Source organism: Rhipicephalus microplus, chromosome 5 (assembly GCF_043290135.1).
Source record: "Rhipicephalus microplus isolate Deutch F79 chromosome 5, USDA_Rmic, whole genome shotgun sequence".
Classification (NCBI taxonomy): domain Eukaryota; kingdom Metazoa; phylum Arthropoda; class Arachnida; order Ixodida; family Ixodidae; genus Rhipicephalus; species Rhipicephalus microplus.
Genome location: NC_134704.1, coordinates 8,677,067 through 8,703,053, shown reverse-complemented (window position 1 = coordinate 8,703,053; position 25,987 = coordinate 8,677,067). Strand labels below are relative to the sequence as shown.

General features: G+C 44.9%; 2 protein-coding genes and 1 long non-coding RNA gene across 4 annotated transcripts in view; 1 reads left to right on the top strand and 2 right to left on the bottom strand.

Annotated features, from left to right (window-relative positions):
* LOC119174027 (aminopeptidase N) overlaps positions 1 to 824 on the top strand; it is a 55,984-nt gene extending 55,160 nt beyond the window's left edge. The window contains exons 21-22 of the mRNA XM_075894280.1: positions 6 to 84; positions 578 to 824. Coding sequence (XP_075750395.1) covers positions 6 to 84; positions 578 to 778 — 280 coding nt within the window. The 3' untranslated portion in view covers positions 779 to 824. The remainder of the gene's footprint in view (positions 1 to 5; positions 85 to 577) is intronic.
* A 5,915-nt stretch (positions 825 to 6,739) lies between these two features.
* Positions 6,740 to 10,142, bottom strand: LOC142817654 (uncharacterized). The gene is made up of 2 exons (XR_012895280.1): positions 8,431 to 10,142; positions 6,740 to 7,293 (listed from the first exon to the last, which is right to left on the bottom strand). It is a non-coding gene; the product is annotated as an uncharacterized LOC142817654 (long non-coding RNA).
* A 9,456-nt stretch (positions 10,143 to 19,598) lies between these two features.
* LOC119174028 (aminopeptidase N) overlaps positions 19,599 to 25,987 on the bottom strand; it is a 66,662-nt gene continuing 60,273 nt past the window's right edge. For both annotated transcript variants that reach the window (XM_075894804.1, XM_075894805.1), the window contains 2 exons: positions 20,639 to 20,717; positions 19,599 to 19,873 (listed from right to left, as the gene is read on the bottom strand). In XM_075894804.1, coding sequence (XP_075750919.1) covers positions 19,664 to 19,873; positions 20,639 to 20,717 — 289 coding nt within the window. In that variant the 3' untranslated portion in view covers positions 19,599 to 19,663. The remainder of the gene's footprint in view (positions 19,874 to 20,638; positions 20,718 to 25,987) is intronic.

The following is a 25,987-nucleotide window of genomic DNA, read 5'->3' as shown; positions in this document are numbered from 1 at the left end:
TCCAGGTACGGAACGGGACCTTCTATGAAGCATGCTATACGGGCTGTCGTCACCGGAGTCCGCAGTGTGGATCGGTTTAATAAGGTACATGAACACCATGTAATGGTTGCCGTCGATAAAACACAACCGCTAGTCGGGAAAACTGGCTTCATTGAAAGGACACGATAGCTGGGTGAATTCCTAGCGCATATAATAAAGTTGTTCTCACTCACTCACTCCTAGCGCATAAAACTCGCCGCCAACTAATTATTATTATTATTATTATTATTATTATTATTATTATTATTATTATTATTATTATTATTATTATTATTATTATTATTATTATTATTATTATTATTATTATTATTATTATTATTATTATTATTATTACAAAACTACAGGTTAACTACGGGGATAGATGAGAGCCAGAACCATTATTGGGTAGCCACCAGCATATCGCACACTTCACTCATTGAGTTCAGTTCAAACGAGATAGCCATATATTTGCTTATTTAAACACTCCCATCTGCAAATCGGTTATTGTAGTTTCGTTCACATGAGCCAACCGCCTTTAATTATCGCATCTGCTCTACAGATCAAGCACTTCCACGAAGATCTCTCTCGGCGTCGCCGGTTTCCTCGAAGAGTGGACCTGGCGTTTGTCGGCGCGTTGACCGAGGCCGAGCGTGCGCTGCTCTGGACGCGGAATCACGGCCGCCAGGTCGAGGAGTGGCTTGACAAGAAAATGTCCAAGTATCCATTTCTCTACGAGGATGTCGTCAGAGCCATGTACTAGCCATCATGTGTGTGTGCAGGAAATAAATATCTTGCTCCAAACCAAAGTGGTGCCTGCGTGCACTTCGGCAGAATTTTAACAATAGGTGTTCATGCATGACGAACCACACAAGAATGGCGTGGCGCAGTGAAGAAGGAAGACGACGAAGTGTTTAAAAAAAAAAAGCTTTGAAGACGCCTGAATTTTGCCGTCAGTGTGGAAGTCACGAAGGAGGAGGAAGTAGTGCAGACCATCATAGTGAAATCGGGCCTTATTAGCACAGTCTTCTCAAACGCTTTGCTGCTGCATGCACACAGGGTCACAAGGAAAGGACCGTCTGTGCACATAACATTGGCTGTTTTAAATTATCCTAAAATGCCCAGTGCAAGTATAGATGCGTAGTGCCCCCTGTGGCATCATTGTGTTTTTTTTTTTTTTTTTTGCAGCTTGACGAAGTACCCGCAACGTGTGAGAACTCGCTCGCGAAGCTGCACACTTTGTCGATGTCATTCCTTATCACCCCCCCGCCTTCCTGGTGCGCACGTCAATGTTTTAAACCAACCACTCGTTACGTAATGCACATGCTCTGACGCCTAGGGCAATTTTTTGCTCCTGCCATGCAATATTGCATGAGTACGCATGTACTATATGTAATAACGCAAATTGACTTTCACTTAGAGGAGACAAACTGTTCAGTCGAATGAGAAAGTTGCACCCCATCATGTGTATAGCATGTTGCCGCTTTCAGAAAATTCTTAGCCAGTCACGAAATCTTGCCAATTTCACCGGCGAAACCAAAACTCGCAAAAGCACAACTGACGTTATTTTCCAATATGCCCCTAACCATCAATCAACTTCACGTGGTGATTGTGCGAGTTTTGTTTGCGATTAGAGCATGGCCGGTGCACGTACATTAACAAATGCACAAGCAGTATTACCACCACAGTCGCTGTCATGAATGGTACCGTCATGTTGGTCGCCTCCTATTTGCGCTCATCGGAGCTCCAGTTTCTGTTTCGCCGGTGAATTTTCTTGAATTTCAGTGCTGTGAAATAATTACCAGAGGCCAATTTTTCACAATGTCGAAGCAGCAATGGCCTCCTCGCAAGAAGCACAGCAACTCCACCGTTTGCCCCGACTGCCTATCTCCGCTAATAAAAGGCTAACTTATTTTACTTACTTATGCAGCCTTAGTTACTGTGTGTGGATTGGAACCACTGTGAGCACACATAAACAGTGTTTGTGCTAATACAGGGGCTTTTGTGCTAGTAAAAACAAAATACGACCCTGCCCTCCTCTTCAATGTTACTTCAAGCAACCCCTCCCCCCCCCCCCCTCCTCGTTGAGTGGCTGAGTTCACCTTGGCGAGACCATGTCACTTATTAAACGATCACGAAGTATTTGAACCACACTGGCGAACAGGTATTGTCCTTATTTTTTTTTATATTCCGTACATCCCACTTATAAGGTTCAGATACATTCGTCTACTGCAAGCGTTGGTGTTTAGCCGAGTGGGTAAAGCGTTTCCTTGCAAAGCCTGAGATGCTTGGTTCAAAATCCAATTTCGCCAGGAATGTTTGTACTTTTTATTTAACCGCGATTTGTCTCGCGTGACAGAGACGGACAAAGTTTTTAAGCTAATTCCGCGTTGAAATGCTTACGCACTTTAAAATAAAGATTTTGCCTCATAGTGCTCGATTCTGTTTATATATAGTATAGAAATCACCTCAGTGGTGTGGTTGCTTGTGCTATAAATAGCACAACCACGCAGCAAAACGACAAATATTACATGAATGTGTTCAGCGTAACCAATATGCGTACCAAGTATTGCGAGATGTATAGTCCAGCTAGCAAAAAAAAAAAAGAAAATGTCACAGATTTGCCGCAAAGGCAAAGCAAGAAACGCGATAGCAACGATTCGAGAAGACACGTCCAGAGTGAGGAACAGAACGAAACATGCCCCGCGTTTCTGTCGCACAAATTACGCACGAAACGTACCCACAGGAACGGAAGCACGCGAATAAGCATCTCATTTGTTAATTCGATGAGTCCGAAAAGCGCGCACTTTTCGCAAACGGAGATTGCAACGATAGCAGTCACATTTGTGCACCCGGTAACTACAGCAGAATCGTTCCACGTAAAGCCCGAGGCCAGCCAGGGCGTATGATCCTCCCCTCCTCGCCACCGCGAGATAAGGGCACGCGAGAAAGCGTCGCTCCCCTTCTCTAAGCCGGGCAAAGTAGGCGTAAGAGATTAGAGCGGGCGCCGCTGCGCTATGTGGCGACGTGCGCTCATTGCGCCATCTTTCTGGTAATGCCGAAAACAGCAGCGATAAGTGGTAGATATAAATAGCTTGCCGTTTTAACTTTCCAGAACGTGTTCTGTGGTGGCTCAGTGGTTAACGCCGCGCTTTTACGACTCAGAGGTCCCACGTTCGATTCCACGCATCGTAGGTCTTTTTTTTCTCGATTCTTTAATTCTTTCCTGCAATTATATATATATATATATATATATATATATATATATATATATATATATATATATATATATATATATATATATATATGTTTATATATATATACGGTGCGTGACATCCACGCCAGCGGCAAAATCCAGCCGGGAGTCTCCGTATAATTGTTATCGCAATGAAAACAATGTGCGACAGTAATTATATCATAATCTCTGAACTTCTTCACTATATTAACGTATGCGGTAATGTACCCACTACATTTTTTCTAGAAAGCTATTAAATGCCTCACTTTCAAGTTTTTGCAGTATTAGTACACCTCGATTGGACAGTTATCCGTGTCAATGGGAGCCTACCGAGAGGCTCCACAGAGTCTGATAGGTTTGCTTCACCGAAACACGTGTAAAGCAGTTGAAAAGTTGAGGCCCTTATCATCTATGATAACGCTAAACTTTTGGCTGACGTTACAGAAAGAAGGATGTTCTGCTTCAGCAGCCGCAATGCGCAGCGACAACGGCGCTCTCGCTGCGGTGTTCACCCTTTCCACCAGTCACCGCAGTAAGTTGGCTTACCCGCAGCGCACAACATGTGACGTCAGGCAAAAGTTTAACCTTATCGTGGGTGATAAGGGCCCCAACTTTTTCGGCTGGTTTCGATGCCTGTTGTGGTGAAGCAAACTATCAGGGAAATTTTTAGTTCGGAAGACTGCACATTTGGTCCGCCACTACTTGGTGTGACGTCAGAAAAAAGTTGAACCTTATCGTGGGTGATAAGGGCCCCAACTTTTTCGGCTGCTTTCGATTCCTCTTGTGGTGAAGCAAACTATCAGGGAAATCTTTAGTTCGGAAGACTGCACAGTTGGTCCGCCACTACTTGGTGTGACGTCAGAAAAAAGTTGAACCTTATCGTGGGTGATAAGGGCCCCAACTTTTTCGGCTGCTTTCGATTCCTCTTGTGGTGAAGCAAACTATCAGGGAAATTTTTAGTTCGGAAGACTGCACATTTGGTCCGCCACTACTTGGTGTGACGTCAGAAAAAAGTTGAACCTTATCGTGGGTGATAAGGGCCCCAACTTTTTCGGCTGCTTTCGATTCCTCTTGTGGTGAAGCAAACTATCAGGGAAATCTTTAGTTCGGAAGACTGCACAGGTGGTCCACCACTACTTGGTGTGACGTCAGAAAAAAGTTGAACCTTATCGTGGGTGATAAGGGCCCCAACTTTTTCGGCTGCTTTCGATTCCTCTTGTGGTGAAGCAAACTATCAGGGAAATCTTTAGTTCGGAAGACTGCACAGGTGGTCCACCACTACTTGGTGTGACGTCAGAAAAAAGTTGAACCTTATCGTGGGTGATAAGGGCCCCAACTTTTTCGGCTGCTTTCGATTCCTCTTGTGGTGAAGCAAACTATCAGGGAAATCTTTAGTTCGGAAGACTGCACAGTTGGTCCGCCACTACTTGGTGTGACGTCAGAAAAAAGTTGAACCTTATCGTGGGTGATAAGGGCCCCAACTTTTTCGGCTGCTTTCGATTCCTCTTGTGGTGAAGCAAACTATCAGGGAAATCTTTAGTTCGGAAGACTGCACAGTTGGTCCGCCACTACTTGGTGTGACGTCAGAAAAAAGTTGAACCTTATCGTGGGTGATAAGGGCCCCAACTTTTTCGGCTGCTTTCGATTCCTCTTGTGGTGAAGCAAACTATCAGGGAAATCTTTAGTTCGGAAGACTGCACAGTTGGTCCGCCACTACTTGGTGTGACGTCAGAAAAAAGTTGAGCATTATCATGGGTGATAAGGGCCCCAACTTTTTCGGCTTGTTTCGATGCCTGTTGTGGTGAAGCAAACTATAAGGGAAATCTTTAGTTCGGAAGACTGCACAGGTGGTCCACCACTACTTGGTGTGATGTCAGAAAAAAGTGGAGCCTTATCATGGGTGATAAGGGCCCCAACTTTTTCGGCTGGTTTCGATGCCTGTTGTGGTGCAGCAAACTATCAGGGAAATCTTTAGTTCGGAAGACTGCACGGATGGTCCGCCACTACTAGGTGTGACGTCAGAAAAAAGTTGAGCCTTATCATGGGTGATAAGGGCCTCAACTTTTTATACTGCCTTTCGGCATGTTTTACTGTGAAGCAAACGTTTCAGGGGAAAATTGAGCACGGGAACCTCTTAGTTAGGTTGCTCACTGCAAGGTGTGACGTCAGACAAAAGTGGAGCTTTACAATGGGCGATAAGGACTTCAACTTTTTTTTCTGCTTTTTGGCATGTTTAACTGTGAAGTGAACGTTTCAGGGGAAACTTTAGCGAGAAAGCCACTGAGCTACGTCTGTCGCTTCAAAGTGTGACGTCATAAAAAACGAGCTCTTGTGTTCCAATAAGTGCGGAATAATGCAGCGTTGTGCCCGTCCAACGTAGTAGTGGGTACAGCTCAAAGCTGCATTCAATGTTCGATGGATGATTCGTTTTGTACAGGCATAGCAATTTAAAAAATGCGTCTCATAATGGAGACATGGCATAATAATAATAGTGGTAGCGCATTCGGGTGCCAACCGTCGAATAACTTGAATAAAGATGAAATGAAATGCTTTGACAGTTATTCTTCACGCAGACCCCATGTGTGCGAGATTGATAATTTCTCATGTTGAATGACCGTGCGCAAATGTGTTTTCATGCCTTCTTGCTCGTCTGTACCTTCAGTTATCAGTAGGCGTTTGTGGTGCGATGACTTTTTTCTGGTGCCCCTTTCTTTTTATAATGAATGCCCACCAAATACAGCTCCGCTCTGTTATTTTGCAGAGACGATGTGCTTCTCACAACGGCCTTCTTTTAGACTGCGGCTATTTCTAAAGATGGGGGTGTTTCTGGAATCCTACTTCCATGCATGTTAGCATGACAGGCAAAGACTTGCATCACCGTAACATTAAAATTTGATAAGCAATGTTCGCATAGGTTCGATGTTAAACGACATATTTGGTACCTTCTTAAATGTTTAGGTGTCCCACCCCTGTGCCTATGTCCAAGCCTGTACGCTAAGGAGGTTCACCAACGAGTACGTCATCATGATGTTACGAGGCATGGTGCATGAAACCACCATGGCAGATGGAGGGACGAAGAAGGCAGGTGCGCCATGCGAGATTATTGTGGCTATTCAGTAGCGCAGTTTTTTCTTCTACACCGCACTTCCACCCAATTGTCACGGGGAACCCAACGACACAAATCAGACGGGAGCAAATATATTTACAAGCAACGGGGTCACTGATCGACCACCAGAATATGGCGTGGCACACCAGCCTCCTTCTTTGTCCCTACGTGTGCCACGGCGGGCTCATACACCATGCCGCGTAACAAGATGTTATTCGCGACTGTTGAACAAAGAGAAATGGTGAATCCTGCACTAAGTCGTACAAAGCTTCAAACGGCGAAACTGGACAATTTCGAATTCTGGTCAGTTTTATTCTACCTTGCTTCTGTTAGATATTTGACGGGTGGGCGGCTGACCCAAGGAACAAACGATGCACGCGGTGCCAGGAAGACAAATCCCAGTTTATTCATTTTGCTACGCATTCTTGAGCGCTGCACAGCCAATAAGGGGGTGGCAGGAAAGAAAGAAGAAACATAGCAAGCACGGCAATCGTATGTGACGGGCTCCGACGCAGAATACGCCAAACACCGTGGACGTTACAACTCGGCCAAAGCTATACGTATCCAAAAGCGTTCAAGAGGGTGACACTTCAAGAACGATTGGAGGTGGTAACAGGCAGCCATTGTGGGGGCAAATTGGTCCAAGCACAGCACTGAAAGTTTCACACGGTCACACACGTTGTTCTTGCACTTCGCATGGGGCGAAAACACTGGAGCTCACGGTGGGCGGACCCTTGAGGTAGGCATCACAGAGCGAAGATGGCATTGCAAGTCTTCAGACTGGCGCAAGCCGGCGGAGATTTGTTGGAACGGCCAGGAAGACGTGACGTTCAGAACGGGCACCACCCACTGAGTGTCATTTCACTGTCGAGCAGGTGATGGCAGCAGCCTGGAGGAAGATTGGCCTCATCAGCCGGTACGACAGGATCTAAAACGGCTTGGGGAACGAGAAACATACGTCAGCATCAACCTGTCACGCATGTTAAAGCCCGAAAGTTGAATGCACTGAGAGCAGATGACAAAAAACCCGAACACAAACGAGAATAAAGAAAAAATCACTTGCGCCAAGCTGCATGCACACAAATGAAAGACACAAACAACACAAGCAAGTACGGCTAAGGCGATAAGCATTGGCACGTTGTTTGCCTTTTTTGTGGTTCACTGAGAAATGAAATTGTAGAAGTACTGAACTATACCACATCAAGTGACCGTTTTTGTTTTGACATTCGATTTAACCACCCTGAGTAGAGTAATAAGTTTCAAAAGGAAAGCAAGATTCTTTCAGATAAGGCGAGATCTTTTTCTCTTTTTCTGTTGTGCTGTAGGCCTGCTTGCGTGATGTTAGCTTGCGATTGGCGAAGATGACAGAATGCTCCTCGGCTAGCCTCACTGAACTTTGTTAACGAAGCGAGGTCCATCACTGCTTGCTTCTGTTACGTATTCGGTGACTGGACGACCACTGGCTCAAGGACCAGGCGACGCACACAGTCAGCAACAACAAGGACAACAGACAGCAACAAAGAACCTCGACTACTAATGATCCCAATTATGGCAAGAAAGTCGTGTTCTCACCAATTCCGCCGCCAAGGCAACACCACACGAGTGCTCCATACTACCGCCACCGTCTGTTACGTGTCCTGCGGGTGGACGACCTCCGGCCCAAGGAACAGACGACGCACACAGTGACAGGAAGACCAATCTCATTTTATTTATTTTGCGACGCAGTTTCAATCATCACATAGCCAATAAGAGGTTAGCAGAAAAAAAAGAAAACAAACAAACTAGCCAGCAAGTCAATTCTATCTAAACTGCGGTGGTCAACAAATACTTGCTAACAATTAATTGCCCTACCGCGAAGCTATTGAAAGCCATGGTGTTTTCCGAGTTCATCTTGACAGGAGTCGGGAACGCTACAGAGTGTTTTTTTCATAATCAGTTTACAGTGAAATACAATGCGACCAATGACGTGTTCACAAACGTACTTACCGCGACGTTCTTGAAAAAATGTGGCATAGCCATTCATCACAGCTATGTCTACCATCTGCAAAGAAATTCAGTCAAGAACTTCACTCACTATTGTCCCGGGGTCGTGACATCGAAGAAAGGAGCAGACTGGTCTAAAGCTGTCGACCAATGGTATAGCCAGTCAACAAAAAGTCAGGATGCAGCCATACACACAGTGCCGATAGCGGCGAACAGAGTGTCGGCCGTCGATCAACTGACAAGCGGCGAAGTGCGTTCGCATTTATACACGTATCGTAAAAACTTCTAGTCATATGTCTAGCAGCGACGTAGGTTCCAGATTAATCTTAAATGTTCGCGAAGTTGGTGTTCTTTATATAATGATCTACTACTGTCCTGGAGCTTCTCAAACACTGCAGGCACAGCTTGCGTTGGGAATTACTTACAGTCTACAGGGCGATAACCAAGCTTGAGGAAGGAATGTGACAGTAATTAAGCGCATTCTGCACGCGCTGTGTTTTGAGTAGGGCGCCGACTGGGACCAAGCTTTTCCCGCCATGGTTCTTGCTGTGCGCTCCGTCACTCACAAAGCGACCCTATTCACGCCAGCGGAGCCCCTCTGCGGTGCGTCGTCTGTTCCTTGTGTCGCCGCTTGTCCAGCCACTGAATACGAAACACTTCTCAGTGCCCAGAGGCTCGAGGTAATCAAGAGGCATGCCCTAACTCCAGAGACAGATATTCTCATGAGTCTACGGGGACGTCGTCGTTTGCGCAGGGCCTCCGTCACTCCGCGGTTGTTTCGCACCCGGCGTTGCATTTTCCGCTCCCCGTAGTTCTCTCGCTGTACTTTCCGCTGAAGCACGCCGTACAGATACGGCCGCGTTGTTTATCACTGACCTAATCCAGATGGTTTACTAAAGCTACTCTCAAATACTAACTCGTTGATGGTGGTTTTGGGACGTTAAACCCCACATATCAATCAGTTAGTAACATGTAACATGTCTGTTTTGAAATCTTAGTGGTGTTTCTCAACCGTCTGTTGCCTCATTTTTTGTAGCACATACCTTTCAAGATTTGATTGATTGATTGATTGATTGATTGATAACCTTATTGAAAACCTAGGGCGGAAAGCAGTGTTTCAGGCCGACCCCTCAAGGCATTTTCGGCCCCTCTGATTGCTTAAGCCTGACAATGACGATTTCTACGCATTTGTGCTCACCGGTTTTCGTGGTCGGCTTGAACAGCGAATTCGCAAAAGAATAGCGCTTCCTCAAGTGGTGGCACCCTTCCACACCCGGATGACGAGATGAAGCGCTACGGCGTGCGTGCCCTGCGCCGGGGTGTAGTAGAGCAGCCCGTCAACCATGGCAGCAGTGGCGACCACAAACTCCGACAGACCCACCGCTTGGTGAACGTGCCGCAGTACGGGAAACATCAGCCACGGATGGATGGATGGATGGATTGATATGGCTGTACCCTCTAGATCGGGTGGTGGCTAAGGTCACCAAGCCGTAATACTTAGTGAACTAACCATTAGATTTATCTTTTTTTTTCCTTTAAATATTGAGGTTGAGGATTCGTACTTTGCAGTGAAGGGTTTAATTTTCACTCGCGCCTTGACTTTAGCCACCAATTAGATAACCTCCTTCTAGTTAAGTCTACCCGCTTAAAGTCTATTTTGCCCTCCCTGTCCCTAAACCCCAGTGCTTTTAAAAACTCTGCGCCATCATCCTTAACTATAGGGTGAAGCCCTATACAGAACAATATCAAGTGTTCGGCAGTTTCTTCTTCCTCTCCACACGCACTGCATACTGTGTATACCCCTTCGTATTTGGCCCAATATGTCCCTCTGCGGTTTCCAGTGAAATCAGTTTATTAAGTTTTATAATATTAAGTTTTATATATATAATATTAGTTTTATAAAGTTCGATAGATCTCTAGTGCGGACTTCTTAATTATGCCCGTTCTCCACATGTCAGTCTCCGTTTTCTTCACTTTCTTCTTAACCAATAGTTCTTTTTGGTTTGGCCGCATGCTGTTTTCTCAGTATTTACCAGTCAATTTCCTGGTTCGCTTCCTCCATTTTGTATCAATATTCTTCATGTACAAGTAGCTGAAAACCCTCCTAGCCCAACGCTCCTCCCCCATTTCTCTCAATCGCTTCTCAAATTTTATCTTGCTGCTAGCTTCTCTGCCCTCAAATGATGTCCATCCCATATCACCTTGCACTCCCTGATTTGGTGTATTCCCGTGAGCTCCTAAAGCAAGTCTACATATTCCACGTTGCTGAATTTCCAATCTTGCTTGAACTTCTGATCTCATGCACAAGACCACATTGCAGAACGTCAGACCAGGAACCATGACTCCTCTCCATATTCCTCTCACAACATCATACCTATTGTAATTCCGCAGTGCCTTGTTTTTCATCACCGCTGCGATCCTGTTACTTTTAGTCGTCACGTATATTTCGTGTTCCCTGAGGTACTCGGTCCAATTGCTTATCCATACGCCCAGATATTTGTATTTATCTGTTATCTCACGCGTGACCTTCTGTATCCTAAGCTCACTACCTTCGTTGTCATTGAAAATCATGACTGCTGATTTTTCCTTACTGAATCTAAAATCTAACCTATCTCCCTCATTACCGCAGATGTCCATCAATCTCTGCAAACCTTCCTTGTTGTCGGCCATTAGCACTATATCATCTGCGTACATCAATGCTGATAGTGCCTGTTCAATGAGTTTTCCTTGTTTGACGAAAGAGAGGTTGAAGCCCTGTCCACTTACCTCTAATTTGGCATCTAATCCTTGTAAGTACATCATGAATAACAAGGGTGACAGAGGACACCACTGCCTGAGCCCCCGTTTTACCTCTGCGGGCTTGGATACCTGTTTTCCCCACTTTATAACTGTCTTGTTACCTTTATAGATATCCTTCAAAGATTAGTGACTCCTTCCTCTACACCTAGTGTGTCCAGTATTCCCCAGAAGTCCTCTTGAACTACGCTATCGTACTCTCCCTTGATATCCAAAAATGCTAGCCACAGGGACCTGCGTTCCTTTTCTGCTATTTCGATGCACTGCGTCAGTGAGAACAGATTGTCTTCCAACCTCCTGTGTTTCCGAAACCCTTTCTGTGGTTCCCCAGCATCCCCTCATCCTCTATCCTTGCCTGCAGTCTTTCCTTTATAATCTGCATCGCCAGCCTGTAGACCACTGATGTCACTATTATAAGACGGTACTAGCTTTGTCCCCCTTTCCTTTATAGATCATGCTCATCCTGCTAAGTTTCCATCCATCGGACCCTTCACCATCAATTATTATTTTGCTCACTGCCTCTCTCAAAGCCTGCTTAGACTTCGGACCTAATGTCTTTATCAGCCTAATTGGAATGCCATCTGGGCCTGTTGATGTACTACTAGGAACCCTCTTCTCAGCCCTTTCCCACTCTCGTTGTGAAAATGGAGCCATTGCGCCACTTGATTCTTCCTTGTTTATTGTGGTGCATAAAGCACTTTTTTGCTGAAAATTTTCTCTCCCCCTTGTTCTTATATATTCAATAGCTTCGTCCCCTTCTAGCCTAGCACCTTGAGCTGTAGTTATAAACCTCTGCTCTAGATTAATCTCATTTCTTAGGGAGTTTAGATGGTTCCAAAATTTTGCAGCTGCCTTTCTATCCTTTTTACGTACTTCTGCCAGCCACTAAGCCCCCTTTCTTCTAATATTTTCATTGATCAGAAGGGATGCTTCTCTTCTACAGCTTAGAAAGACGTCCCATTTTCTTTGAACATCCAACTCTTGGGTTTGTGTCTTCTTTTTCGCGGTGACTTGTCACATGCCTTAGCATGCTCTAGCTCAAATACTCTAATTAGATTCGTGTATGTCCACACTATTTTATTATGCTCAGTAATTACTTTCTCAATTTGTTTAGTAGCAGTTTCTATTTGACTTTTTGAATAAAGTTTTTTCCTTTAGTTGCTCATCTTGTCTCCTTCCCACTTTCCCTGCTCTTCTAAAACTTAGCTTCATACGTTTGTGATTTTTACCAAGACTTCTGGAGCCACATTCATCTATGTGCATTCCCCTGAGCCTATCATACATCCTATGTGACATCACTGCATAATCTGTCATCCTATGCAGCCTTCCTACCTGACAAATGTTATTTGCCCTTCACACTATTCAGTATTGTTGCAAATGATCAAATCATGCCTTTCACACATATCCATGATCATTTTGCCTCCTGGGTCAGTATGCTTATACATGTCTTCATTGTGTGCATTCATATCTCCTAATGTAATTACCTCACACTCTTCTCCTAGTTCACCCATGTCATTTTTTATGCACTGCACCATTTGTTGACTTTTCTCTCTAGCTTTAGCCCCTGTCCACAAATATACGAAACCCAGGAGTGACATTTATCCTGCCACTTTCCCTTTTAGCCATAAATGTTCCTTGCACTCCTGCTCGACCCTTTCTTTACCAGTCTGTACTTTTATGAGTGAATGTCCCAATACCAACCCCCTTTCTGCTGCGTACTGTTCTATTACAATATTCCCACGCGTAGTCCGGATTGTTGGGAGGTTGTTCCATGTCTCTAAGATCCGTTTCTACAAATCCATATACCATCGGCCTCTCCTCCCTCAGTCGTTCTTCTATCTCTTCCCACTTCAGCCTATTCCTGTCACCCTGCAATAATAAACCATACGTCTGAATTGACTCGGCCCTCGTGGCTACGTCGATTTCTGCCCTGGACTCTACGTGTCTTAGATATCGGTTTCACTTAGGATCGTATCTGTCTATACCACCTGTCAAAGAGTCTCTCTGGTTTTTTATCTTGTTACTAGCTATCCTGCACCCCGAAGGGCCCGCTTGCTCCCCAAAAAAGCTACTCCGCGTCCTGCAAGTCGGCAACCCACTTCATGACCTAGCCGCCCATCGAAGTGAATTCTATCTCGTTGAGAACCACCCCACCTATGCACCTCTCTGTTTATTTCCACCACCTCGAAGCCTTTCTCTCGACTCATTTGCCATATCTCTTGGTTTGCGTTGACAAGCGCTCTTTTCAGGTTGCCGTCACGCACTGGTACCTCCGGTATCGTGCATGTCACTACCTATACCTGAGGAGACATGGCACGCATGTCATCGACCCCTTTCGCCAGTATGGTCACTAGTCCTGCCGTATCTTCATTTAAGACATCGTTTAAACCGCCTGCAATTATCACGAGGTTTCGTCCATCAGCTGTAGTTTTGAGTTTTGCGCTCACTTGCCTCATGACTGCTTCCAGCTTGCGTCCTGGGAACGTCCATGCCGCAACCCTCTTGTCACCTCTTACCATCTCTTTGATTCCTTCTGTGCATCGACTTAAATTCGAGTCCCCGGCGATTATCACGTGCTGTGACTTTTCAGCTGGAGCATCCGGAACCTGGGTGTTACTTGCACCTGTGACGCCGGTTGCTTTGTCCTCTCCCAGCCCCACCGCTACTTCGATGAAGCTGGGTCTTGCGACCATTGAACCGGCTGAACCTGTTTTTTTTTTTTTCGAGCTTGTTTACTCGTTCTCCGTCTTTCTGGTTGCCGGTGCCCTACCGTTCTCTCCGTCAGCAGCTCCTTTGTTCACTTTCGCTAGTGCCTCCTCGGCGGACTTAAGCCTTTCTCCCGTAGCCCTCGTTTTCTCTTGCCCTCTCACCTACAATGTCTCTAGCTCGGTGATTCTCATCAGCAGTTCACTCTCGGAAAGCATCATTTTCTCCATTTTTTTCTCGACCTCACATTGCCTACACTTGGCGTCAGCCTCGACTCCATTCGCGTCTGCACTTGGGTCCATTTTGAAACCCACCCCACCTGCTGAACATTTTACAGCCTTTTTAACCATGTCTTTTTGACACCAATTGTCCTTATGAATTGTGCCACTCAATAATTACAAAACCCGGTGTACGATGAACCCTGCCCTACGAAAAAGAGAAAGTCTAAACTCTACTACAAAAATTTGCGTGTTCAATGTACGTGCACCTCCCCTATGAAATGTCAAGAAAAAAAAACACAAACGCACACACACACACACCAACTAGTAAATACCTGGTGACTGACCGCCGAAAAGCCGTACTGTGTAATAAGTGCTACAAAGGTTTTAACTGCTGCCTTAATAATTATAAAGGCAAGCTCGAAACATGCAAAACCACTTATCTGCGCAGTTGATCGGGAGCGCTAAAAAAACACGTCCATTCACCGTGCCAGTCTGAACTGAACTGGATGGATGGATGGATGGATGTGGCCGTTTCTTTAGATCGGGCGGCGGCTAACGCCACCTAGCCATGATACTTAGTGAACTAACCATTACATCTATCTTTTTTTTTCCTTTAAATAATGAAGTGGAGGATTCGTACTTCGCCGTGAAGGGTTTAATTTTCACTCGTGCCTTGACTTTAGCCACCAATCAGATAACCTCCTTCTAGTTAAGTCTACCCGCTTAAAGTCTATTTTGCCCTCGCTGTCCCTAAATCCCAGTGCTTTGAAAAACTCTGCGCCATCATCCTGAACTATAGGGTGAAGCCCTTCACAGAACATTATCAAGTGTTCGGCAGTTTCTTCTTCCTCTCCACACGCACTGCATACTGTGTCGACCCCTTCGTATTTGGCCCGATATGTCTTGGTTCGCAGTACACCCGTCCTGGCCCCAAACAGTAGAGAAGTACCCCGAGTATTATCATAGATCCTTTCCTTGGCAATTTCCTGCTTACAAGTTCGATAGATCTCTAGTGCGGACTTCTTAATCATGCCCATTCTCCACATGTCAGTCTCCGTTGCCTTCACTTTCTTTTTAACCAATAGTTCTTTTTGGTTTGGCCACCTGCTGTTTTCTAAGCATTTACCAGTCAATTTTCTGGTTCGCTTCCTCCATTTTGTATCGACATTCTTCATGTACAAGTAGCTAAAAATCTTCCTAGCCCAACGCTCCTCCTCCATTTCTCTCAATCGCTTCTCAAATTTTATCTTGCTGCTAGCTTCCCTGCCCTCAAATGATGTCCATCCCATATCACCTTGTACTCACTGATTTGGTGTATTCCCGTAAGCTCCTAAAGCAAGCCTACCTATTCCACGTTGCTTAATTTCTAATCTTGCTTGAACTTCTGATCTCATGCACAAGACCGCATTGCTGAACGTCAGCCCAGGAATCATGACCCCTTTCCATATTCCTCTCACAAAATCATACCTATTGTAATTCCACAGTGCCCTATTTTTCATGACTGCTGCATTCCTGTTACCTTTAGTCGTCACGTATATTTCGTGTCCCCTCAGATACTCGGTCCCATTGCTTATCCATACGCCCAAATATTTGTATTTATCTGTTATCTCTAGCGTGACCTCCTGTATTCTAAGCTCACTACCTTCGTTGTCATTGAAAATCGTGACTGCTGATTTTTCCCTACTGAATCTAAAATCTAACCTATCTCCCTCATTACCGCAGATGTCCATCAATCTCTGCAAATCTTCCTTGTTGTTGGCCATTAGCACTATATCATCTGCGTACATTAATGCTGGTAGTGCCTGATCAATAAGTTTTCCTTGTTTGACTAAAGAGAGGTTGAAGCCAAGTCCACTTCCCTCTAATTTGGCCTCTAATCCTTGTAGGTACATCATGAATAATAAAGGTGACAGGGGACACTCCTGACTAAGCCCACGTTTTACCTCTGCAGGCTTGGATACCTGTTTTTCCCACTTTATAACTACCTTGTTACCTTTATAGATGCAGAACTCGTCTACTCGTGCAGCGCTCCCATGCGGTAGCGGCGAGCGGAAGAGGAGCATGCGCTCGAAGGCCTCAAGAGAGCGTTCGCGGGTACAGTTTGACCAGCGCCACAGTTATGATGATGACCATATAAATGGTGCATTGACTGACATACAAAGTTCCGTATAATTTAGATATATACTGCGTAGTTAGGAAACATGAAGGGGGCGGTTCTGAGATTGTACACAGGAACTACGCTGTGGGGCTAAAGTTGAGCTATAGTTGACTAGCCATTACAGTAAAAAAAAAGGGGCCATCTGCCTGAAGAAAACCAACTGTGATGAGATGAGACGGACAGACTGGAATTAACAGGCTAGTCAAAAAAATGCTCTGCATCTAAAAGCCCTAGAACGAATGTCAATTAAGGGAACTATGAAGTTGCACGAACCTTTTTTTGAAATCTTCCACCAAAGCGCCCTTGGACCTAACGGAAGCGCATTGCACTTGAACAGAATTCACTTCGTTATAGGGGCTTCGACTTGTTCGACTCCTCTTGGGCAACTTTTGCAGTACAACCAACGCATCAGGGGAACTTTAGCTCGGAAAGAATGCATTGTCGGCTGATGTCTGCAAGGTGTGACGTAAAACAAAAGTTGAGCCTTATTATTCTTATCTTCTGATGGCTCATACCCAATGAAGGGGAGTGGCTAAGCCTTATCGTAGGTAATGGGGGTTTCAACTTTTTCGAATGCTCTTGAGCAATCGTTGCAGTGAAACCAACGCCTCAGGGTGAACCTAGCTTGGAAAGAATGCATTTTCGGTCAATGTCTGCTAGTTTTGACGTGAGACAAAAGATGGACCTTATCATGAATTATAAGGGATTCAACATTTTTTTACTGCTTTTGTGCAACTTTTGTAGTGCAAACAAAGCTTCAGGGGAAATTTAGCTCGGAATGAAGGCATTGTCGGCCTATGTGTGCAAGGTGTGACGTCCCACATAAGTTGAGCCTTATACGTGCCTTAGCATACAGAACTTCTATTCGCTCTCAGCTCGAATTTGCTTCTGCAGTTTGGTCCCCTCATTACACATATTAATGATGATGCTGATATGTGGGGTTTAACGTACCAAAACCACCATATGATTATGAGAGACACTCTAGTGGAGGGCTCCAAAATCTGGAGCTATTTAACGTGCACCCAAATCTGAGCACATGGGGCTACAGCATTTCCGCCTCCATCGGAAATGCGACCGCCGCAGCCGGGATTTGATCCCGCGACCTGCGGGTCAGTAGCCGAGTACCTTAGCCACTAAACCACCACGGCGGGGCCCCCACATATCAATCAAATAGTAGAAGGTTGTTAGTAGCCATAAGCGATGAACATCAAATAAGATTGTGAAAGGCGCTTTAGGTTAATGTTATCGTTCCTCTATGAGCCATTTCAAGCATATGAACATAGTTCTTAAAATATGAGTCCACGCATAGCGAGTTTTTAAATTGTGTCTAAGAAGTCCTAGCTTTCTAGAGGCGAGAAAATATGATTACTTCGTGACACTCAATCGGTAATCTTGACTACCAAGTATTTAAAATTGTTCACTTCGAATAAAAGAATATTATTTAATGCGCACCAGGATATGGAAGGGCTAATTTCATTTGAGATTCACATAAGAACTTATTTACTAATGCCTAACTTAATCGACCAGGTATTGCACCCATTGGAGAGAGAATTTAGGTTCTTCGAGCACACTTATTCCCTTTCACTTTTAATTGGCTTGTAAAGAATGAAGTCATCTGCGAAAATTTTCAGGCTTATGGTAGTGTTGTCAACTTATGAAACGATGTCATTGATAAAGATTAGAAACAAGGCAGGGACTTCCGAGGTTACAGGCAGAAACCCAGAGTTGCACCTTTCAATCTGGACAAATTGTTTCTGGCTGGTGAGGTATCCAAATAATTACATTCATAGGTAGACCAATGTTTGAAAGTTTTGCTAGTAGTTTGCCATGACGGACACATTTGACAGCTTTTGTAAAATTGACAAAATGGCGTCTATAAGGTTGCCCTTATCAAGTGCTATTTCAAAGTCGTGAATAGTGGTGACAAGGCGGGAGGCAACCGAGAGGCCTTTCCTAAAACGCCGTGATAGTTCAGTGGTATGGACATCGAACGCGTTATTCGAAGGTCGTAGGTTCGATTCCTGCCTACGGTACCAAAAACACCCCACCGCGGTGGTCTAGTGGCTAAGGTACTCGGCTGCCGACCCGCAAGTCGCGGGATCGAATCCCGGCCGCGGCGGCTGCATTTCCAATGGAGGCGGAAATGTTCTCGGCCCGTGTGCTCAGATTTGGGTGCACGTTAAAGAACCCCAGGTGGTCACAATTGGCGGAGCCCATAATGCGGCGTCTCTCATAATCATATGGTGGTTTTGGGACGTTAAACCCCACAAATCAATCACATATCAATCTTTCCTAAAACCATACTGGAAAAAGTCGAAATATTGTTTTCTTCAAGAAATGACGTTATGCAATGCGTGATGTGCTCAAGAAGTTTAAAGGACCGGAAGTTAAAAATATTGGTCGGTAGTTTTATTTGAATCATGAACGATGAAAAACACAGCAAGAAACGTGCGCGATAGGTTTGGCATCACGCTGCAAAGATGCGTTCAGTATACCGTCTGGGCCATCAGAAGGTTTAGTCTTAACATTAGGCAAGATTGAAAAGACACTTCGACAATTATAAAATCGGCAGATATGGTAGGAAAAGAACTGCTATTTTTGTTAGCATGATCTCCCCGAATAAATACGGCGTGATAATATATAGTTAATGAATTTGTCGTCTTGTATTATTAACAATTTAGCTGTTAATTGATAACTTGGTCAGAGTTTTGTACTCTAGTACAAAACACTAGTGCAGTCTAGTCCCGCCAGAATATGTCCGCGTTTGTTTTCAAAAAGTAATAAGTGAGTGGTTGAAGTATCTCGCCTTAGCTTCGCTCAGCCTAGTTGCAAGCTGAAGCTTCTACGAGCTAAGTCTATAATGATTACTTTTTTCTTTCTAGCACGCTAGCACGTTTTAGCTTGCAGAGCAACTCTACGATGTACTTGCTAATCTGTAGGTTATTTTTAGGTCACTGTTCGCAGAATAGCTGTTGTGCTTATACGTGCAATGACTTTCTGAAAATAGTAAAATGTGCTCTACTTTGTTTGTGCCGTTAATGAATGCCGTGCTCATGTACCAACGAAGCTCATCACACACCGCGTGAAAGATGTACCCGACATCAAGGGCACACTTTCTTGAATGACGGTAGGTGCATATCTGTCTGATGACAACGTCCATTGACTGCAGCACTTGCAATTCGATGAAATACGCTCCCCACATTTGGTTCAATACGCTTACCGGCTGGTACACACGACCGAACTATGGTAGCCGCAGTCGAATGCAAGAGGGATGTGCAGTGCGGCTCTGGTCAACTCCGGCGGGAAGAGGCGGAATCATCATGAACTGTCGATGACGAAGTAAGAGGAGTGCCGAGACAGGCAATGATTAAGTAAAGCTTCGCAATTTTCCCCGCGTGCGCGGGCTTTATTCTTCGGCCATATCAGCGCCTCAGGCAGCAATGTTAGGCTCCGGCTGCAGGCGGGGCATCTTTGTTGGCTCCCTCATCGTCCAAGTGAGCGAGCTTGTTGTCGAGCCAGTTCTCGATGACCCGTGCATTCTTGCGCACCCAGTTGATGTTGGCCCGGGCCAAATCCAGCGCTGTCTGGAAAGTGCGCGTCAGCTTCTTGCCCGTCTTCTTGCTCTCCACGTTAGTCGCCAAGAAGTGCTCCATCTGCAGCGCCGCGACGCATTACAAAACTAGCACACCATTTGAAATGAAGACCGGCTCCACATTCAAAAATACGCAGCAGCGCAACTGAAGCTCGACGTCACATGTTCAGGCAGGCAAAAGCGTCGATATGTACGCATCATGCCATGCACCCCCAAAATTTTGATCACAGGGAAGGTTCTGGTGTTACAAAGGATATTGCCGGTGGCAGTTATTGGCTTGAGTCACTACAAGGGGCCTACGCTTCGTGGTTCTCACTACTTTACCAGCATCACTACTGCTGCCAAATCCAATTCCGAGAACGACATGCTGTTTTGCCAGTGACGTCATACGTGACGGTCCTGCCTAGGTCGCGTGACTATAACACATGTGATATATAAGAACGTTCTCCAAAAAGTATAAGATGGGATTGATACGCTATACCATTGATGAACTAACACAGACGACATGATGAAAATTCGGGGCGCTGTCCGACCGCTTTGTCGTTAAACACGGTAGTATAATCAGTGAAGTATATCGAATTCTATTGTGTGAGGAAGTTCGTCGCCAAATCGAGACAAGGAACGCCGATTTCACGAAAGATGTTGGCATCGGTGATTAGATGGCCTAATGGGTGGCTTTAACGAAGCGTTATGAATAAATGTGATACACGTAGTAAAAAAAAAGCACTTCTACACAAATAGACGCCTAAGTCACTAAGTTAGTGACGTATAGCAGTACATGGGCTTGTTCAAATAGCATCTTTTTTTTTCTATGGAAAGGACTTACCTGTTTGAGGTCTTCACTTTTGCGAATGCCTTGTATCGCAAACCAGATGGTGTCCTTAAGCGATGGGCTCTGGCCGTACCTATATAGATATACAATGCACATGCCCATCAATGTGCAGCTGGTACCTAAGAATGACAGCAAGTGGGTGTATTTGGCAGGATTTCATGTTGCAGGTACGTCATGTACGTCATCCTGAAGTGTGGTACACAGGAAAATGTAGAACGAGATGCGGAAATCAAATAATAAAGGTTCAACTGCCTACACTTCTTAACTTTCTGATCAGGTAACATAAAATTCACAGATCTAGCATATCACTAAAACAGTTGCGATTAGTGTTTGTTTAATGATGCTACCAGGTGATTACATTTTTATTCCTGTATTGTCATTTTCATTGTTTCTTCTTTAATGCACATTGCGAAGCACTTTTTATTTTGGTTGTCCTTAGCCGTACGTCTTGAATCATTGATTGATTGATTTGATTGATTGGTTGCTTGATTAATTGATACGTGAGATTTAACGTCCCAAAACCACCATATTATTATGAAAGACGCCGTAGAGGAGGGCTCCGGAAATTTCTACCACCTGGGGTTCTTTAACGTGCACCCAAATCTGAGCACACGGGCCTACAACATTTCCGCCTCCATCATAAATGCAGCCGCCGCAGCCGGGAAACGAACCCGCGACCTACGGGTCAGCAGCCGAGTACCTTAGCCACTAGACCACCGCGGCGGGGCAACCGCTCGTCTTCTGTGCTACCCTGTGTACTGGGAGATCAGGGCTACTCAAGCTGTTCTAACAGCTTTTACCAGCCCTCCTCGTAACATGTCTTTGTTACGGAATAAAATTTCAATTTCAACAAAGATGGCGGGAGTGCAAAGACGGACACAAGATAGTAGTCAGGACCAAGCGTTTTTTTTTTTCACCAATAAGTATTCAGCGTTACCTTCGAGCATGAATATTCGCCAATTTCGCATCGGTATTCGAGCTTCATGAAAAAGCTTACGCGGTTGCAATGGAAGTTGTCTTGAATAATGCTGCTAGGAGCATAGTAAAGGGAAATGCCTCGTGTCGCTGCGGGTAGTTGCTAAGACAAGGTGCCACCTTACCATGGCACGGTAAGTAGAGTAAATAATCTCGTCCAAGCTTCCGTGAGTTTCTTTTTCGGTGAGAAAGAGCTTGATGTGGGCGAGTTGGTGGACCACCATCATATTGATCATCATGAACCTGACTACGCCCACTGCAGCAGGACAAAGGCCTCTCCCATGTTCCACCAGTCAACTCGGTTCCGTGCTTGCGGCTGCCGCTTTATACCCGCGAATCTCCTAATCTCGTCTGCCCACCTAACTTTGTTTTCTTGTCTTCTCTCGAAATACAGTCAGTGATGGCCATTGGTTGTCTTGCCTTCGCGCTACGTGCCCTGCCATTTCATCTCTCTAAGGTAAAACGTTGCGCGAAAAATACGAGGACGCTCACAACAGACGAGTGCAAACAATCAACTGAAGTTAGTTTGAGGAAACAGGAATACATATACGTGTAAAAACAAACACCATCGTCACGTGGCTCAGGCTCTATCGTTACATGAAGTTAATCTCTTTTTTTTTTTTCCAGGTGCTACTGGCATGCAACTGACGCACGTGTCTCCTGCGCGCACGATGTAAAAAAGCTTTGGGGATCTCCCTTTCTAATCCGTCACAAGGTCACGCCAAGAATTTCACCCGTGTAAAAATCGGGCGGCAATTGCAGCGCTTACAGTGTCCTGCCTGATTCCCGCCCACGTTATAGGTCCAGTTGCGCTCATCTCATTGTAGCAGCGACCCGTTCTGTAGCATGCTATAGGGGAACTCAATCTTGCGACGCGGAAGTTTATTTCCAATCAAACTGCAGTTTTTATTTATTTGTTTCGCTCACTGACAACGCTGGTTGTTCTTTTTCACAGCCCATGACACGGATGCCATAATTTATGAAAGACGAGTTGTTTACCGTTACATAGTCAAAAATTCACAAATAATAGTATACGCGCATGCCATTGTGCGTTGGCCACGAAAATATTACAATCTCCGCTGCTTATAAATGTATGACTTGCTCTACATTCTAGAAAAGTAGATATTTCCAGTGACTCTTCTTACTTGTTTGCCTGCGCCTCGTACAGTAAAGTTATCTTTGAAGAAATATGAACACAGGGTGGTTTTCGTTTAGGCCATATAGATGTTTTATAAAGCTTGTATAACAGTCAAACTGCTGTTTTACCCATTAATTCTATGTCGAGGCAGAACTACTTTGCCACCACTAAAATGACACTTGCGCGACTAATTACCAACTTCGATCATTAGAATTTTTATTCATGACCTGAGAATGGAACTGCACGTGAATAGGAAGTTTCAATCAAGGCGCGCCGATGCAGAATCGGGTCACAAAAAGCGGCAATGGCGAAGTGCACCACTTATTCATTTGGTGCGATCCCTAAACAGGCGTGCTGGATCTGTGGCTACGATGCTCGACTGCTGAAGTGGAAGTGTCCACGTTCCGATGGAGGCCAAATGGTCGCGAACTGGGCGGCAAATAACACCAGGTGATCTAGATTTACTTTACTATATTCAACGTCCCACGTAATCATATCATGATGTTGGAACATGCAATATTATTACCAAACTGTCTGAAAGAAAAAGCGCACCCGAATTTTTATACTTCACGGAGAAGCCTGATAGTGCGGTTTTATTGTGCTCGAAAGAAGCAGATAAGCATCGAATATCGATGCGCTATGATCCGCTGAGGCAAGTGAGATCACTTGTCGCTTTTCACGAAAAGGTACATGGCCGCGACGTGCCTTCGTTCAAATTTCGTCGCATCCGGATTCCAGACTTAGGCAACAAAGCGGTCGTGTTGATTGATATGTGGGGTTTAACGTCCCATAAACACCGTAGGATTATGAGAGACGCCGTAGTGGAGGGCTCCAGAAATTTCGACCACCTGGGGTTGTTTAACGTGCACCCAAATCTGAGCACGCGGGCCTACAACACTTCCGCCTCCATCGGAGATGCAGCAGCTGCAGCCGGGATTCGATCCCGCAACCTGCGGGTCAGCAGCCAAGTACCTTAGCCACTAGACCGTCGCGGCGGGGCCGTAATTAAACTCAATAAGATATATAAGATAAAGGTGGTACAGGCTTATGCGCCTACGTCCAGCCATGATGACGCGTCAGTTCAAAGCTTCTATTAAGGCGTGGAATCGGCAATGAGGAAGGTAAAAACACAGTATACTATACTGATGGGAGACTTCATTGCAAAGGTAGGGATTAAGCAGGCTGGAGACCAGTCAGTAGGAGATTATGGCATCGGTACTAGAAATGCCAGAGGGGAGCTACTAGTAGAATTCATAGAACGCAATAATTTACAGATTTTGAATACCTTCTACCGAAAGTGAGGGAACCGTAAGTGGACATGGAGGAATCCTATTGGCGAAAATAAGAACGCAATTGACTTTATACTGAGTGTACACCCAGGCATCTGTGCAGATTGTGGAAGCGCTTGGCAAGGTACGATGAAGAAGAAGGAACGACAGAAACTGATACGCAAAAAGCCATTCAATCAGCTAGCACTGAGAGGGAAAGTACAGGAATTCAGAGTATCGCTTCAGAACAGGTACTCAGCTCTTATCGAGGAAAACAGCCTTAGCGTTGACGCAATGAACGATAATCTGATAAGTATCATTACTGAGTGTGCAGTGGACGTTCCAGGTACTGTAGTTAGACGGGACACTGGCAAGCTGTTCCAGGAAACAAAGAATCTCATTAAGAAGCGTCAAAGCATGAAAACCTCAAGTACAACAGACAAAATAGAGTTGGTAGAGCCTTCGAAGTTGATTAATAGGCGTAAGGTATGCGATGTGAGAAGGTATAACATGGATAGAATTGAGCACGCTCTGAAAAACGGAGGAAGCGTCAAAGCAGTGAAGAGGAAACTTGGAATAGGCAAAAATCGGATGTATGCACTAAGGGACAAAGAAGGCAAAGTAACTACCAATATGGATAGGATAGTAAAATTAGCGGAGAAGTTTTACAGAAACCGTTACAGTAGCCAGCACAACCACGACCTTAATATAAGAACTAGCAGTAACCCAGATGACACCCCAGCAGTAATTATACAAGTCATAAAAGCCTTGGAGAGCATGCAGAGAGGCAAAACTGCTGGGGAGGATAAGGTAACATCTGATTTGCTGAAAGATGCAGAACAGATTGTGTTAGAAAAACTAGCCACCCTGTTTACGAGGTGTCTCCTGATGGAAAGAAAACCAGAGTGCTGGAAGAATGCTAACATCATCTTAATACATGAGAAAGGAGATGACAAGGACTTGAAGAAATACAGGCCGATTAGCTTGCTCTTTTTAGTATACAAGCTATTTAGAAAAGTAATTGCTAACAGAGTAAAGAAAACATTCGAATTCAATCAACCAAAAGAACAAGCAGGATTTCGAACAGGTTACTCAACAATCGACCACATTCATACTATCAATGAGGTAATAGAGAAATTCTCAGAATATAACCAACGACTATACATAACCTTCATAGATTACGAGAAGGCGTTTGATTCAGTAGAAATATCAGCCGTCATGCAGACACTGCGGAATCAGGGCGTAGATGAAGTATATGTAAACATTCTGGAAGAAATCTACAGGGGATTAACTGCTATACCATAGTGCTTCATAAAGAAAGCAACAGAATACCAATCAAGAAGGGTGTAAGGCAGGGGGACACAATCTCCCTAATGCTATTTACCGCATGCTTACAGGAGTTTTTCAAAAGCCTAGAATGGGAACAGTTAGGGATAAGAGTTAATGAAGAGTACCTTAGTAACCTGCGCTTCGCCGATGACATTGCATTGCTGAGGAACTCAGGGGACGAATTGCAACTCATGATTACGGAGTTAGACAAGGAGAGCAGAAAAGTGGGTCTTAAAATTAATCTGCAGAAAACGAAAGTAATATACAACAACCTCGGAAAAGAGCAGCGCTTCGAGAAAGGTAATAGTGCACTTCAAGTTGTAAAAGACTATGTCTACTTAGGGCAGGTAATAACCGTGGAGCCAAACCACGAGACTGAAGTAACAAGAAGAATATGAATGGGGGGAGCACATTTGGCAAGCACTCTCATATCATGAAAAGTAGATTGCCACTATCCCTCAAGAGGAAGGTATGTAACAGCTGCATCTTGCCGGTGCTTAGCTACGGAGCTAAAACCTGGAGACTCGCAAAGAGGATGCAGTTTCAATTGAGGACGACGCAGCGAGCAATGGAAAAGCAAATGGTAGGTGTAACCTTAAGAGACAAGAAGAGAGCACAGTGGATTAGGGAACA